Source organism: Macadamia integrifolia, chromosome 1 (genome assembly GCF_013358625.1).
Source record: "Macadamia integrifolia cultivar HAES 741 chromosome 1, SCU_Mint_v3, whole genome shotgun sequence".
Lineage (NCBI taxonomy): Eukaryota > Viridiplantae > Streptophyta > Magnoliopsida > Proteales > Proteaceae > Macadamia > Macadamia integrifolia.
This window is the reverse complement of record NC_056557.1, coordinates 21,903,948-21,918,034: the sequence shown is the minus strand read 5'-3', so window position 1 is coordinate 21,918,034 and position 14,087 is coordinate 21,903,948. Positions and strand designations below refer to the sequence as shown.

At 39.1% G+C, this 14,087-nt stretch overlaps 1 protein-coding gene across 1 annotated transcript in view; it reads right to left on the bottom strand.

Annotated features, from left to right (window-relative positions):
- LOC122081527 (probable cyclic nucleotide-gated ion channel 20, chloroplastic) overlaps positions 1-14,087 on the bottom strand; it is a 118,982-nt gene that overhangs the window by 28,566 nt on the left and 76,329 nt on the right. Inside the window, exon 6 of the mRNA XM_042648681.1 lies at positions 7,251-7,499. Within this exon, the coding sequence (XP_042504615.1) occupies positions 7,251-7,499 (249 nt within the window). The remainder of the gene's footprint in view (positions 1-7,250; positions 7,500-14,087) is intronic.

Genomic DNA, 14,087 nt, shown 5'->3' with positions numbered 1-14,087 from the left:
CTCTTTTAGGAAAGAGAAAATTGTAAATACAACTCATGTAAGAAAAGGGGAGATAATTCATTCTTCTTCTAGTTTTTTTTTTTTAGTTGCTCTCTCTCTCTCTCTCCCTCTCTCTCTCTTTAGTTTTAGTTCTTCTCTATTTTTGCTTTAATCACTTTTGTAATAGTTTTTTTATGTCAATTAATGCAAGCACTCTTTTATTCGTATTCAGCCTTTTTATGTTTATGATTTATGCAATTGAGTTGTAATTTTTTAAGTTATAGTTCTAGGCTTAGATCTAGGTGACAAGATCACGAGCCGTAAAGCAATTTTTTTTTCAAGTTCAAGCATTGATTCAAGTAAGTAGGCTCTTTCAATAGTCTTCTCTCCCCCCTCTCATTCCCTCTTTTGACTACCCTTTCTTTCTTAATTTAGGATTTTTATTTTCAGTCGTTACATTATTGCTATCCCTTTCCCCCAAGGTTCATGGCTAGTGTATGTGTTGGCTTTGCCCCTCCTAGTCATAGAGCCATCAATTTATTGCCTTTATTTTAATTGTCTCCCTTTCTCTAAAGCCAAGTAGAGTAACCCTTGTAAGAGTGACTCTCTGGTCAAGTAGGGAAGCTCATATTATGATGCATCCCTCGGGCTAAGTAGAGAAACCTACTTGTGAGTTTCTCTCTAGCTTTATCCCCTTTCTTTTACATTATTTTTATTTCAACATTTTTTTCCTTTATTTATTTATTTATTTATTTATTTTTTAATTGCGTGGGTTTTTTATTTTCAGTTATTTAATTATTTAATTTTAATTGCGTGGCTTGCGTCTTTAAATTCTTAGATGACGAATAGTTAGGACGTTATTTTAAATACATATGTTTAGGACGGTAATTAGAATTAGATCACAACCATTAATCAGTTCACTTTTGCATTATTAAAAGAAATAAAAAATAAAGTGGCTCCTCTCCCTGTGTTCGACCCGTAGCTACACTGATCCGTACGCTTGCGGTTACATTTTAAATCTCAAACACTCCTCTACCAGAGCTCCATTGAAGTGATATTACTGTGGGAAGGAGAGTCACACCAAAGAGCACTGTCGGAAGTTCCATAGCCATCCTGCTGATACATCTGGCAAAGGACGAGGGAAGGGACGTGCCAATACTCTTGCTCAGTCTAACCATATTGAGGTCCCAGTTTCTAACTCTACTACTAGCATCTCTCCACAACCTCACTATCATCTGATGACCTCACTGCCACCCGGTGCCTTCTGACACATCCGGACTCTCCTGCCCTGCTATTGCGAGCTCTGCTCATTCCACCCCTTCTGGGTCAGGTATCTCTTTCTGTGGCCATACTATGTATGTCCCTTCCACCCTTTGGATTATAGACTCATGGGATTCCGATTATATGATAGGTGGTTTGTCTCTTTTCTCCCAGTACACTACTAGTCTTGGTAATAATAAGGTTAAGTTAGCTAACGAGACTTATTCCACTATTTTGGGACAGGGCTCTATTAGTTGTACTCCTTTAGCCCTTTCTACTGCATTATATGTTCCCTCTTTTCCTACTAATCTATTGTCCATTAGTAGTCTTACTTCCAGTCGTAATTGCATAGTTAACTTTTTTCCGTCTCATTATGTTTTTCAGGATCTAGTGACAAAGGCAACAATTGGCTCTGATAGGGCTGCTTGATGATGACTCGGGTTGGTCTCTGGTCAGGCTTTTCAGACATGATCAGTCTTTTGAGACATCCTCTACGTCACCTTCCATCTATGAGTTACTGTAGTGGCATTGCCAGTTGGGACATCCTCCTTTGGGAACTTTAGCTAGGCTTTTTCCTTCCTTTAAAAATTATAAATTTGAATCATTTTTTTGTGAGGCATGTGTATTGGCCAAACAACCTCGGATCACTTACTCTATTTCTGGAAATAAAAGTGCCATTTCTTTTTCATTTGATACTTTCTGATATTTGGGGTCCATCCTGCTATGTATCTATCAATGGTTATCGGTGGGTTGTCTCTTTTATTAATTGTCATTCTCAGACCACTTGGGTTTATATGATGCGAACCAAGGGCGAGACCTTCCATTGCTTTCAATAGTTTCATCGCATGGTTCAGACTTCAGCCTCAATTCAGTGCTACCATGAAGATCCTTTGAAACAACAATGGCCACGAATACTTCGAAGGGTCCTTTCAGGCCTACCTTTCCACTCATGGGATGATCTATCAAACTAGTTGTTGTAGATACTCCAGCACAAAATGGGGTTGTTAGGCAAAAGAATCCCCACCTTTCTAAGGTAGCACACTTTCTTATGCTTAAGATGTATGTCCCTCCCTAGTACTTGAGTGACACGATTCTCACTGGCCACTGCTGCCTTTTTGATTAACTGAATGCCTTCTTAAGTTCATTACTTCCGCTCCCCTTTGGAACTCCTCCATGGTTCCACTACTTTTCCTATTCCTCCTAAGGTATTCGGCAGTGTCCGCTATACTCACGATCACCATCCTTACGGAAAGTTTGATCCTCGTAGTCTTCGGTGCATTTTACGGGGGTATGGTCCTACTTAGAAAGGCTATTGGTGTTTTCATCCTCCTACTCAGCGTTGGTCTGTGACTATGGATGTTATCTTTCACGAATCTATGTCATACTACATTGGGTCACCTCTTCAGGGAGAGTTTCCTTCCATTATGGAAGATGTGTTGCTTTTTTAACTTGCTATCCCTACCGGCATCCTGTTTCAGGGGGAGAGTGACACTCCTTCTTTGCCTCGGCTAGAGATACACGTTTATAATCGCAAATAGTAGACCCAGACCACTACACATCCAACAAATACCATACCATGCCAGTTGTTTCCTCTCGAGCCTGATCTTGTATCCTTGGACCCAGATTATTCTTCTTCTACTTCTGTTGGTCCGCCTCTTGAGTTTCCTATTGTTGCTCGTAAAGGCACTAGGTCATGTACTTTACATCCTATTTCTAACACGATTTCTTATGACTCACTTTCTCCTTCCTGCTATAGTTTTGTGTCTTCTCTATCCTTTGTGTCTATCCCCCATACCTGGCAAGAAGCAAGTACAGACTCACAATGGCAGGCAGCTATAGTTGAAGAGATGTAGGTTCTAAAAAAGAATGACACATGGGATCTAGTGTGTCTTCTCTCACAGAAGAAGACAGTTGGTTGTAAGTGGGTCTTTACAGTGAAACAAAAGGTTGATGATACAATGGATCAGTACAAAGGCTAGACTTGTTGCCAAGGGCTTCACTCAGACCAATAAGATTAATTACTAGGACACATTTGCTCTAGTTGCTAAGATGAACACAATTCATATTATCTTAGTTTGAGTCACCAACTTAGATTGGGATCTCTAGCAGCTAGATATGAAGAATGCCTTTCTTCACGGGGAACTTGAGGAGGAGGTATATATAGACATTCCTCCTAGGTTCACTTGCTCCAAAACGCATTCTTCATAAGGAACTTAAGGAGGAGGTATATATAAACATTCCTCCTAGGTTCACTTGCTCCAAAACCTAAGGCAAGGTATGCAAACTGAAGTATGCATTGTATGGTTGAAGCAATCCCCTCGTGCTTGGTTCAGGCGTTTCCGCAAGGCTATGATTGCTACAGGCTACTCTCAAAGCGATGCCGATCACACTCTATTCATCAAGAGATATGGTGGCAAGATTGTTATCATTATAGTCTATATAGATGATATTATTGTTAATGGGGATGATCTGGCAGAGATCTCTCGCCTCGAGAGATATTTAGGTGAGAAATTCGAGATCAAAGATCTAGGACAGCTTCATTACTTCCTTGGAATTGAAGTTGCCAGGTCTTCTCGTGGAATCTACTTGTCTCAGTGGAAGTATGTGATTGACCTTCCTGCTGAGACAAGCATGTTAGATACTCCTATTGAAGCTAATGGTTATTTAGTAGCAAGGAATGTGACACTGTGGATAAGGGGAGATATCAGGGATTAATGGGGCGCTTGATCTATCTTTCTCATACATGCTCTAACATAGCATTTATCGTCAACCTGGTCAGTCAATACATGAATGATCCTTACTTGACTCATATAGAAGTTATGTCGCGTATTCTTCGCCACTTGATATATGCCCCAGGACGTGGCATTCTTTTTTCTCCTCATGATCACCTTAGGGTGGAGGCCTCCATGGATGCTAATTGGGCAGGTTCCCCTAATGACCGCAGGTTTACTAATGGTTATTGCACCTTTGCTGGTGGTAACCTTATTACGTGGCGAAGCAAGCCATGATTGTGTTGCCCATTCAAGTGCTGAAGCAAAGTTCTATACTATTGCTCATAGCATCTGTGAGCTCCTATTGCTTCATGGTCTTCTCACAGATGTGGTTGTCCCTTCCACCCTTCCTATGAAGCTCTTTTGTGACAGCAAAGTTTCTATTAGTATTGCTCACAACCGTGTCCAACATGATCGAACCAAGCATGTGGAGATTGATTGACACTTCATCAAAGAGAAGCATAGTTATTAAGGCGTTGGTAAGGCGCTAGTAAGGCGCTAATGCGGTTGAGAGAGGTTAAGGCAATAAGCCGCTTTATGTTGGGTATGAAAGGCAACCACGGCTAAAGCGACGCCTTATGACGCCTTATAGCAAAGGCGACTGCCTTATGGGCTTTTTCAGAAACGATTTGTTTTTATAGCCGATTTATGAATATTCCAAAATAGACTTCATGATTGGAAGGTGCATAATGTTAGATGCACATGAGATACACCGGATCAAACTCTAATGACTTAAAACTCTACCAAAAAAACACGATCTTCTCTCAAAACCCCAAATCTCTCCACAGCCAACAATGAAGCACTCTAGCAGTCCCTCCTCCTTTGATTCTTCTCCGGCGGCCTCTGGTGAAGGTTCCTTCCCCTCTCTCCAGGTATGTTTATTTTTTTATTTTTCTATTTTTTCTCGTCTTCTTTGTGAGATTTTTTTTTCTCTTCTTTCTTCTCCCTTCTTCTTCCTTCTTTCTTCTTTCATCTTCATCTGTTCATCATAGTCTTATGACTCTCAAGTCTTAACTCTCAACAGTTTTTTTTTTCTTACCTAAGGTGAGACCGTGAGAGTCGTAAGACTCTTGCTGAGTGTTGACGCTGTGTGTTTCTCTTTCCTCTTGCATCAGCTGTGTGTTTTTCATACTTATTCACTTTATTGATTTGTTTTCTTGATGAATATCTTGCATTGGTATGAAGTATGAACCTTTAATATCTATTTAGCATATAAGTAATAGGATTCACCTAGGATTTGAGTCAAATAGAATGGTTTTATAAAAAAATTACACAGGAACGCTTTAGTCAATAAGGTGACGCTTTATGCCCGCCTTATCGCTAAGGTGCTCTAAAAGACCCTTAAACGCCTCCGTCACCTTACCACCTTAATAACTATGAAGAGAAGTTGGATGTGGGTCTTATCACTATGCATTTTGTTTCCAATAGTGAACAATTGACTGATGTATTTACTAAAGGTCTTAGTAGTAAGATGTTTCATCCTATTAGATGCAAGTTGGGCATATGTGGTGATATCTATGCCTATTAGATGCAAGTTGGGCATATGTGATATCTATGCCTATTAGATGCAAGTTGGGCATATGTGATATCTATGCACCAACTTGAGGGGGAGTGTTGCAATAATGGGTTTTATGGAAAATATCAGATTCCAAACGGGTCCTTAGGTCCTTAAGGGGTTTAATGGTCCTTGTAATATTCTAGAATTTTCTCTCTGTTATTATAAATAAAGAGGGCTGGTGCTATATTTAGCACAAATCATTACCTCATCCAACATTTACGTGTGTGAAGATTACTACTTACTGGTTCCCCTTGTTAGAGCAAACACAAGAAAAACGAAAATAAACCAAGACAGATTGCACAACACATAGAGATTTAACGACGTTCACACACCGATGTGGTGTGCTACGTCCTCGGCAAAGAAGAAGATGTTTCACTATGCAGAAGAGAGATTACACCTAAGCAGCGGCGACGAATAACTCGCCCTAAAACCCTAACTCGAAAAAACCCCCAAATTAAATGACAATGCTCAACAAGATGATAGTACAATATATACTCCAAGTCGCAGGTCAACCCATCGGGTCGCGGTCAATCTGTTCGAACCATACCGGATTTTTTGGGTTCCGGTTGGAGTTCACCATTGCTTATGTTGTTCGTTGCTTTTTGGATTTATTTGACATGAACATTTTTGTCTACTATTGCTACTGATGATTGGTGTGCTTGAGTTGGTATTGTTACCAGAATGAAGTTCTTTGTGCTCATTGGTGTCTACAACTGCAATTTATATTCAAGACTGGTGCTGCTTTTTATATCTATTCTTCTTACTCCAAGCTTTCTTCCTGCTTTTTATATCTATCTCTCTCCTAACTTTCTCCTACACAAAGCCTTCTTCCAGTTTTTCTCTCCTTTCCCCATTATTCTCTTCTTCCTCCTTACCCTCTTCTTTCCTTTGCTTCTTGTAGTGTTTCGGTATACTATAAGTTGGAACTTGAAGTCTGCCATGGCTTTCATGATAATTTTTATATTCATAAATCATAAGAGGAACTATCAACTCAAGAAATGGAGTCTTGATTATAAGCCCCTTTTTTAACTATACCACTTCTGCAAGAAGCTGCTTCTAGTTCAATTGATCTTGCATTACAACCTACTAATAGACAACTAATTCACAATTCTTAGATTCCAATGCCAACAAAAAGAGGGGGGGGGGGTTTAACTCCAAGCTCCATTGTCAATGTTACAAAGTCAAACTTATTTTGCCACTTATTCTGTCCCATGAGAGATCACCTAGCATCTCTTCAAATCTTGTGGACACAGACACTTGTATGTCCTGAGTAAAGACACGTGACATATCAGAAGGCTGTTCATGCAAACCTCCACTCAGGAAATAGGAGACGAATTTACCATCAACCAAATTCCCATCCATTCTCCCAATCACTAGGTTCCGAAATGTTCAACAGGAGCATTTAGCCCCAAAAATGTTCCACTAATATTATAAATAGGAGTAACATCATTTTAGACAGAAACAACAAATATGCAATGTAACTACAAATGCCAATCATATACGACAAATGACCCAAGCACCAAAGTCTGTAAGAGCTTTCACAAACTTCAAGATGCAACAATATGCATCCATAAAATTCCACTAATATATATATTTATATATATAATAATAAAAAATTTATATATATACTAGAAAGTAAAATTCAGCAAAAAAATATTGATGATAAAAGGATCTACACCTACCTGCAAACCCAAGAGGTACCAGCATGAGCCAACAACATGCCCAGCCAAAATAAACATGAGAAGATTAATAACAAAGTTCCCCCATGCTGATTCAAATATGAACCCTGTTGAAGACTGACCACCAAGCAAAGGCAGGAACCTGTAAAGCTTGGGTATGTACTGAAGAAGAAGGGTCGCCCGCAAAAGATTCTTTGCATAATTTGCAGCTGATGATCCAACATATTTGGGTAAAACCACCAATATCATGATCTAGACAAGAAGGTTAAACAGAAAAGCAAAGATCCATCAGAAACAGATCAGCAGAAAGCTACACCACATAGTGACAAACCCGTAGTAGCAACATACAAAAATCAGGAAAAAGCAAGAATGAATGAAGTGGGCAGTTTAGATAGAAGAGAAAGAGTTGATAACAAAATTCTCTACCGTAAAACTGGCTCAAAACAAGTACACTATTCAATCATATTCTTCACGTCAGTATTCAAACCTTATCTGTAAGTATTAAGCACATACAGAGCTTCAGTAATTCTTGAACATGATTCAAAGTTTAACAAACTTCGTGATTACAAATTGCAACATCAGGGGTTTGGAGCTACATAAACCACAAAACCTCGTCTTGTATATGAAACACCATTTGTTTCACCCATCTAAAAAAGGCTTTACAAGACCTAAATTCAACTCGGAACAATGATGCTATCCATAAATTTCCAATATTTATTCAAAGATTAATAAAAGTTGGCAAAATATAACCTCGCCTTAATGACCCCATGATCCAGAAGGCTTGGTGTCATACCTCCCCAATCTTCAGCGACATGAATGATGATTCTGCTCACTGTTAAATAGATTTGGGACCCCCTTGAATGCCACCTGTAAAATTTCTGGTCTACCTCAACTATATGGGCATTCCACCTTGATTTTTCATCCAATAGAAATCGTCAAATTGGCCTGAAACTTTGATAATGCTTAGAAGTTATTGACGGTGCTGTGACATGATGTCATCTAGAATGGTTTACCTAGCTCCCATAGAAGTTTTCATTTGAACTACAGAAATTTCAGATTAAATGCGTAGAAGTGATGGTTAACATACATCCACTGTTTCCTTAACCTCATGAGTATGATGAAGACCATTAACCTGTAGGACAGATTTGTGGACAACAACCCACAGAACAGAATCACAGTGATATGAAGAATATAAGGAAAAGGACAGAATATAAAGGAGTTAAATAACTTGACAACCAGCAATTGCATGTGGCTGGAAATCAGGTCGAATAGGGTAAAGAACCTGTTGAATATATGCTCCGATGGTTGGGTTGGGGTTGATCCAATGGCTGGATCTGCTGAAACTAGTAAGAAAGGAAACTAGAAAATAATGAGACAAAAAATAGAAAGTAAGAGAGATTTATTGTAAACTTTAGAGGGACTGATCTGCTGAGCCTCAAGTCCTGGTGAGTGGAGGGTTTTTAGGGAGGATTCAGACCACAAAATCTTAGCCCATTCCAAGAGTTGAATAAGCCATAAACTCTGGTCGAAATGCTAGAGTTCGTGTACTAGGGATACTTTGGGAACTACTTTACTTGTTGTCTAATATTTTATTTGTCCTTTTTTACTAGGGAGGTGTATGTCATTCCTTACATAGTTGTCACAGGCTCACAGTGCCAAGACGAACCAAGGCATTGGAGAGCTGCCTAAGTGCTTACGGGACAAGGCGCCCACCCTTAAGGCGAGCAAGGCGACCAATTGTTATTTTTTATTCACTTTTTTCTAACATTATTTAGTATGCTACATATACCTTGTATCATCAAAAATTAACATTAAGCAACATAAAGTCATACAAAATCAACATTAAGCCACATCAAATTATCAACGATCAACATTAAAGTCATATTAAGTAATAAAAAATCAACATTTAGAGAAATGCTCTTGTTCTATAATAAGTTTTACTGGTCAAAAGTTTTTTTTTTTTTACATGAGACTCTTTGTATAGATGACACAAAACTAGCTTTCCAACAAGTCTAAGATTACTTCAATCTAAGTTATAACAACAAAGTTATGTTTTGGTCAAACTTATTTTAAAGTGCATGATTGTTGTTAAAATCGCTTGAATGAAAATAATTTTAAAAACATTAAAACAAAAGATTATTTTACAAGACTTTTGGTTTTTATTAATGTTGTACTATGATAAGATTTATAAAATTTTCAGAATTGAGAAAAACCCCAACATTTAAAAGTTGAAAATTGCTCCTACAACCAAAAATCCAGTTTTTGTTCTTGGACTGAGGGGTTGATTTTTTATCCTTTTGGAATTTGAATTTTAAACTATTCTTATTGGATTCAAATAAGGGGGTATTTGCTTATTTATGAATAAAATATTAAATAAAAATGATATCTGGCATAAAGAAGTCTAAAAGTATAAGGTGATAGTCGCCTAGGACCCAAGCAACTCGCATGGATGCCAAGGTGGCACCTTGACAACTATGATTCCTTATAGGTGTGGGAGTATTCATTCTCTCTATTGATGTATATCTAATGGCCAGCTCATCTAATATCCTTGTGCATGCATATCACGTGTGATATCTTATCCAATCAGCCAAATATATTGTTACCAAGTATAATGGGGACCATGGGATTCCATTCCATCTCTGTCTTGTCTTGATCAGCAAGACTTTCTATCCATATTTAACTCTTGTATAACAAGTTGTGATTCATGAGGATTCCGGAATCCCTCTATATAACGTAGCCTCTTGTACACGTTTCATATAATGGGAGACATTCCTTCAAACTAGGTTTTACATGGTATCAAAGCCAATTGGCTCACGTTTTCTACCTTAGACAATCCCTCCTCCTCTATCTTCTTCCTTACCTATTGCCACCTCTCTCATAGCAACCGATCCTCCAACCGCCTGTAATGCAATTGTTCCTACTACCCCTCTATATCTGCTGCTCACCATTTTCTCTCCCTAAAAAAATTATTTTTTGGAAAACCTAGATCATTCCCTTTCTTAAGGAACAAAAATTTCTTCTTTATGTTGATGGCTCGTTTCCCTACCCTCCCGATGCTAAGGCAGCTCTACAAGGGTAAGAACAAGATGCGACGATCATGAGTCTCCTTATCACATCCCTGTCTGAAAATTCTCTCCATCTTGTTGTATGAAAACTCACCAGTAATGAGATTTGGAAGCCATGCACACTGCTTATGGATCTACCTTTACTAGTTTCATGTTCCTGCGTCTTGGTCTTCAAAAGTTTGAACATGAGCCTAGTGAATCCAAGGTTTAAAGTATCGGTCTGTATCGTACCATATCGGCCCTTACAGATATGATACGGACCGATACGATACATGGAATTTTTAAAACCCTTTTGTATAGATACTTATCTTACAATACATATCGGTATGTATCGTAATACCGATATGTATCTTACGATACATACCGATATGCACCGATACGATACACACCGATACGCACCGATACTCTATGAAAAATTCAAAATCGAAGTGAAATGTATGTTTCGGTATGTATCGGTACGTATTGGTGTGAATCAGTATGTATCGAGCGATACACACCGATACATACCGATACGGTCATAAAATGGTCAAGATGGATAATTTTTCAAAAAAACACAATTATTTGAGGTGTTTTTGTTCCAAAGTTGCTACCAACCATTTTTCTCTCTAACTAAAGTGAAAACCAAGGTTGGGAACAAGGATTTTACATTTATGGAATAACTACAAACCTTGGATTCTTAGTGCGATACTTTCAATTTACTATATATGCATAATACATGTTATATATAGCTTTTTTTTACTTTTTTTTTTATGCAAAAGTGTATAAAAAAGTGTTTTCTATCTATTTATGTCTGTATCTTTGGCGTATCTCCGTTACGATACGATACCCTCCGATACGTATCTTAATTTTGACCGACCGATACAACGACCGATAACGATACTTTAATCCTTGGGTGAATCTGTCAATGCTTTTCTCCAACGTGCCAAGGCCGTCTATGACAAATTGGCCACTGTGGGGAAACTTGTACCTCCCAAAGATTTTAATCTCCACATCTTTGGTGCGCTTTGCTAGGACCTACAAGATATTGTTCCCACCTTGATGGCGTGCCCAGACCCAATTCCCTATTTAGAACTTCATAGCCTGCTCATCAACTAAGGGTAACTTTGCTCCGAAACCCCTGGCAAACCAATTGAGACTAACACTGATGAGTCTACCACTCAGCCGACTGCCAATTTGGCCCAACGTGACTCCACCTCGAACACTGGCTCCTCCTCCTCTGGCCGTGGTGGCTGTTCCAAAAATCAGGGAGGTTATGGCGACCTACAGTGCTCTATCTATTAACGAACTAATCACACCACCTCCACCTGGTATTACTGTCCCCCAACCCCAACCCCAACCCCAACCCCAACCCAATCTAATGTAGACTAGGATAGGGAGACTAACCACGCCTTCAATTGTAGATTTTTTTTTTTTTAATTATCAAAATCATTTTTTCATTAGGAGCTTCCTCTTTATTAATAATGTTGATGGGAGAGGGAATTACAAAATAGAAGGTTCCTCAAAAAGGAAACCAAATATTCTCCTAATACAATAGTTACTAAAAACTGAAATTAGAAACTAGTTGAAAGAGGAAACTAACTACTAATGACTTGACTCAACTAATAACTTGACTCCTAAAGAAACAAATATAACTCAAATCAAACCCAACTTAAAAAGGAAACTAATGAAAAAGGAAACAAATTAGTAATCCCGTATGCAACCTTAGAGCCTCTCTTTTAGACCCATAAAAGTGGCCTATAACACTCAAAGTACATGAGATCAAAGGCCCAACATATATGGAACCCAACCCTAGGCTTTTTTTTTTTTTTTTTTTTTTTTTTATGCATAAATAATTCATTACCGGAGAAGAAGAAGAATATACAAACGAAGAAAAAGAGAGGGGGGGAAGGGAAGGCCAAAGCCAACAAGGAGAAGCCAACCCATCAAGGAGAAACAAAAGACAAAATTGAAACATCAAACCTAGGGGATACAAAATAGGGGGGGAGCATACAAGCTATCAAGAAGGGGGAGTTTGGATCAGATCCACCTGGAGGTTCCAAGAAGTAATGATGTGGGAATTTCTGGGGGAGGACAGGCCGAATTGGAAGGGCATTGACTTTAGAGGAAACATCAAAGTAGATAGCTTTCCAAATCTTATCCAACGAACAAGATTTGGGAGTCCATCTACGGATGTTACGCTCCATCCAAAGATGATTGATTGTAGCACAAAAGGCCAATTTGCAAACAATATCACAAATGGAGGAGCCAGAGAAGGTCATGTCAATCCAATTCCATTCCCTATGGAAGGGAAGAATGCTTCTCCTAGAAGGCCAGCATTTGGAGAAGACAAAATTCCAAACAGAAGCAGAGAGGGGGCAGGAGAAAAAGAGATGAGGGATGTCCTCCATTCCATGGGGACAGAGGTAGCAGGAAGGGTTGACAGGAATGTGGCAGTTGATGAGGAAGGATTGAGTGGGGAGACATTCAGATAAGCAACACCAAAGGGTGAAACTTTGATGGGGGATATGGCCTTTGAACCAGACAAGCTTGTGCCAAGGAACAATCGGAGAAGGAGATCTGACAAAGGACCAGGCGGTGGCAGAGGTGAAGGTCCCATTGGAAGAAGGGAGCCAAATGCATTTATCTTCTCTTCCTCGATGACCAGGGGGAAGCGAAGGGAGAGAAGACCAGATATCAAGGAAAGGAGAAGGGAGGAAATGAGGGAGGGGTCCAGCCCGAGGGGGAGAGGATAGGGGAGACAGAAGTTAACTGGGAGGCCTGACGAATAAATAGCTCTGGGGGAAATTAGGTGAGCCAGGATGCCCGAAGGGTGCCAGGGGTCATTCCAGAGGGAGGTGGTCCAGCCATTACCAATAAGGAAAGGAATTGTTGGGAGAGCGGTGGTCCTGAGTTCTAGGATCTTCCTCCAGATCCAAGAGGCATCAGCAGTGGAAGGGGCAATCTAGAGGGAGTGGTGTTTGAGGGGTCCAGAAAGGATCCAATCAACCCAGATCAAGGATTAAAGTATCGGTAATCGTATCGGAGATACACTAAGATACACTAAAGATACACACATAAATGGATAGGAAACATTTTTTTAAACACTTTTGCATAAAGAATTTGTTAAAAAAAGCTATTGATAACATGTATTATGCATAAACACTAAATTGAGGGTATCGTACTAAGAATTCAAGGGTTGTAGTTGTCCCATAAATGTAAAATCCTTGTTCCCAACCTTGATTTCCACTTTAGTTAGAAAGAAATATGGCTGACAGCAACTTTGGAACAAAAACCCCTTAAAAAATCGTGTTTTTCTGAAAAATTACTCATCTTGGCCATTATATGATCGTAGCGCACTGTATCGGTACATACCGATACTCACCGATACGTATCGATACTCACCGATACGTACCGATATATATCGATACTCACCGATACGTGCCGATATATACAGATGCGTACCAATCGATACATACCGATACTCACCGATACGTACCAATACATACCGAAACGTACATTTTACCTCAATTTTATATTTTCCATAGTCGTATCGAGGCATATCGTATCGTATCGTATCGATGTGTATTGGTGGTGTATTGATGCATATCGGTATGTATTGTAGGATATATATCGTTACGAAAGGATTTTAAAATTTCATGTATTGTATCGGTGTGTATCGTATCGGTCGGCTAAATTTAAGATACGTATCGGAGGGTATCGTATCGGTATCGGAGATGCTTTTGTGTTTAGACACAATTTTTCAGATGAGTTTAAGGACACCCGCAAAGTTTGCATT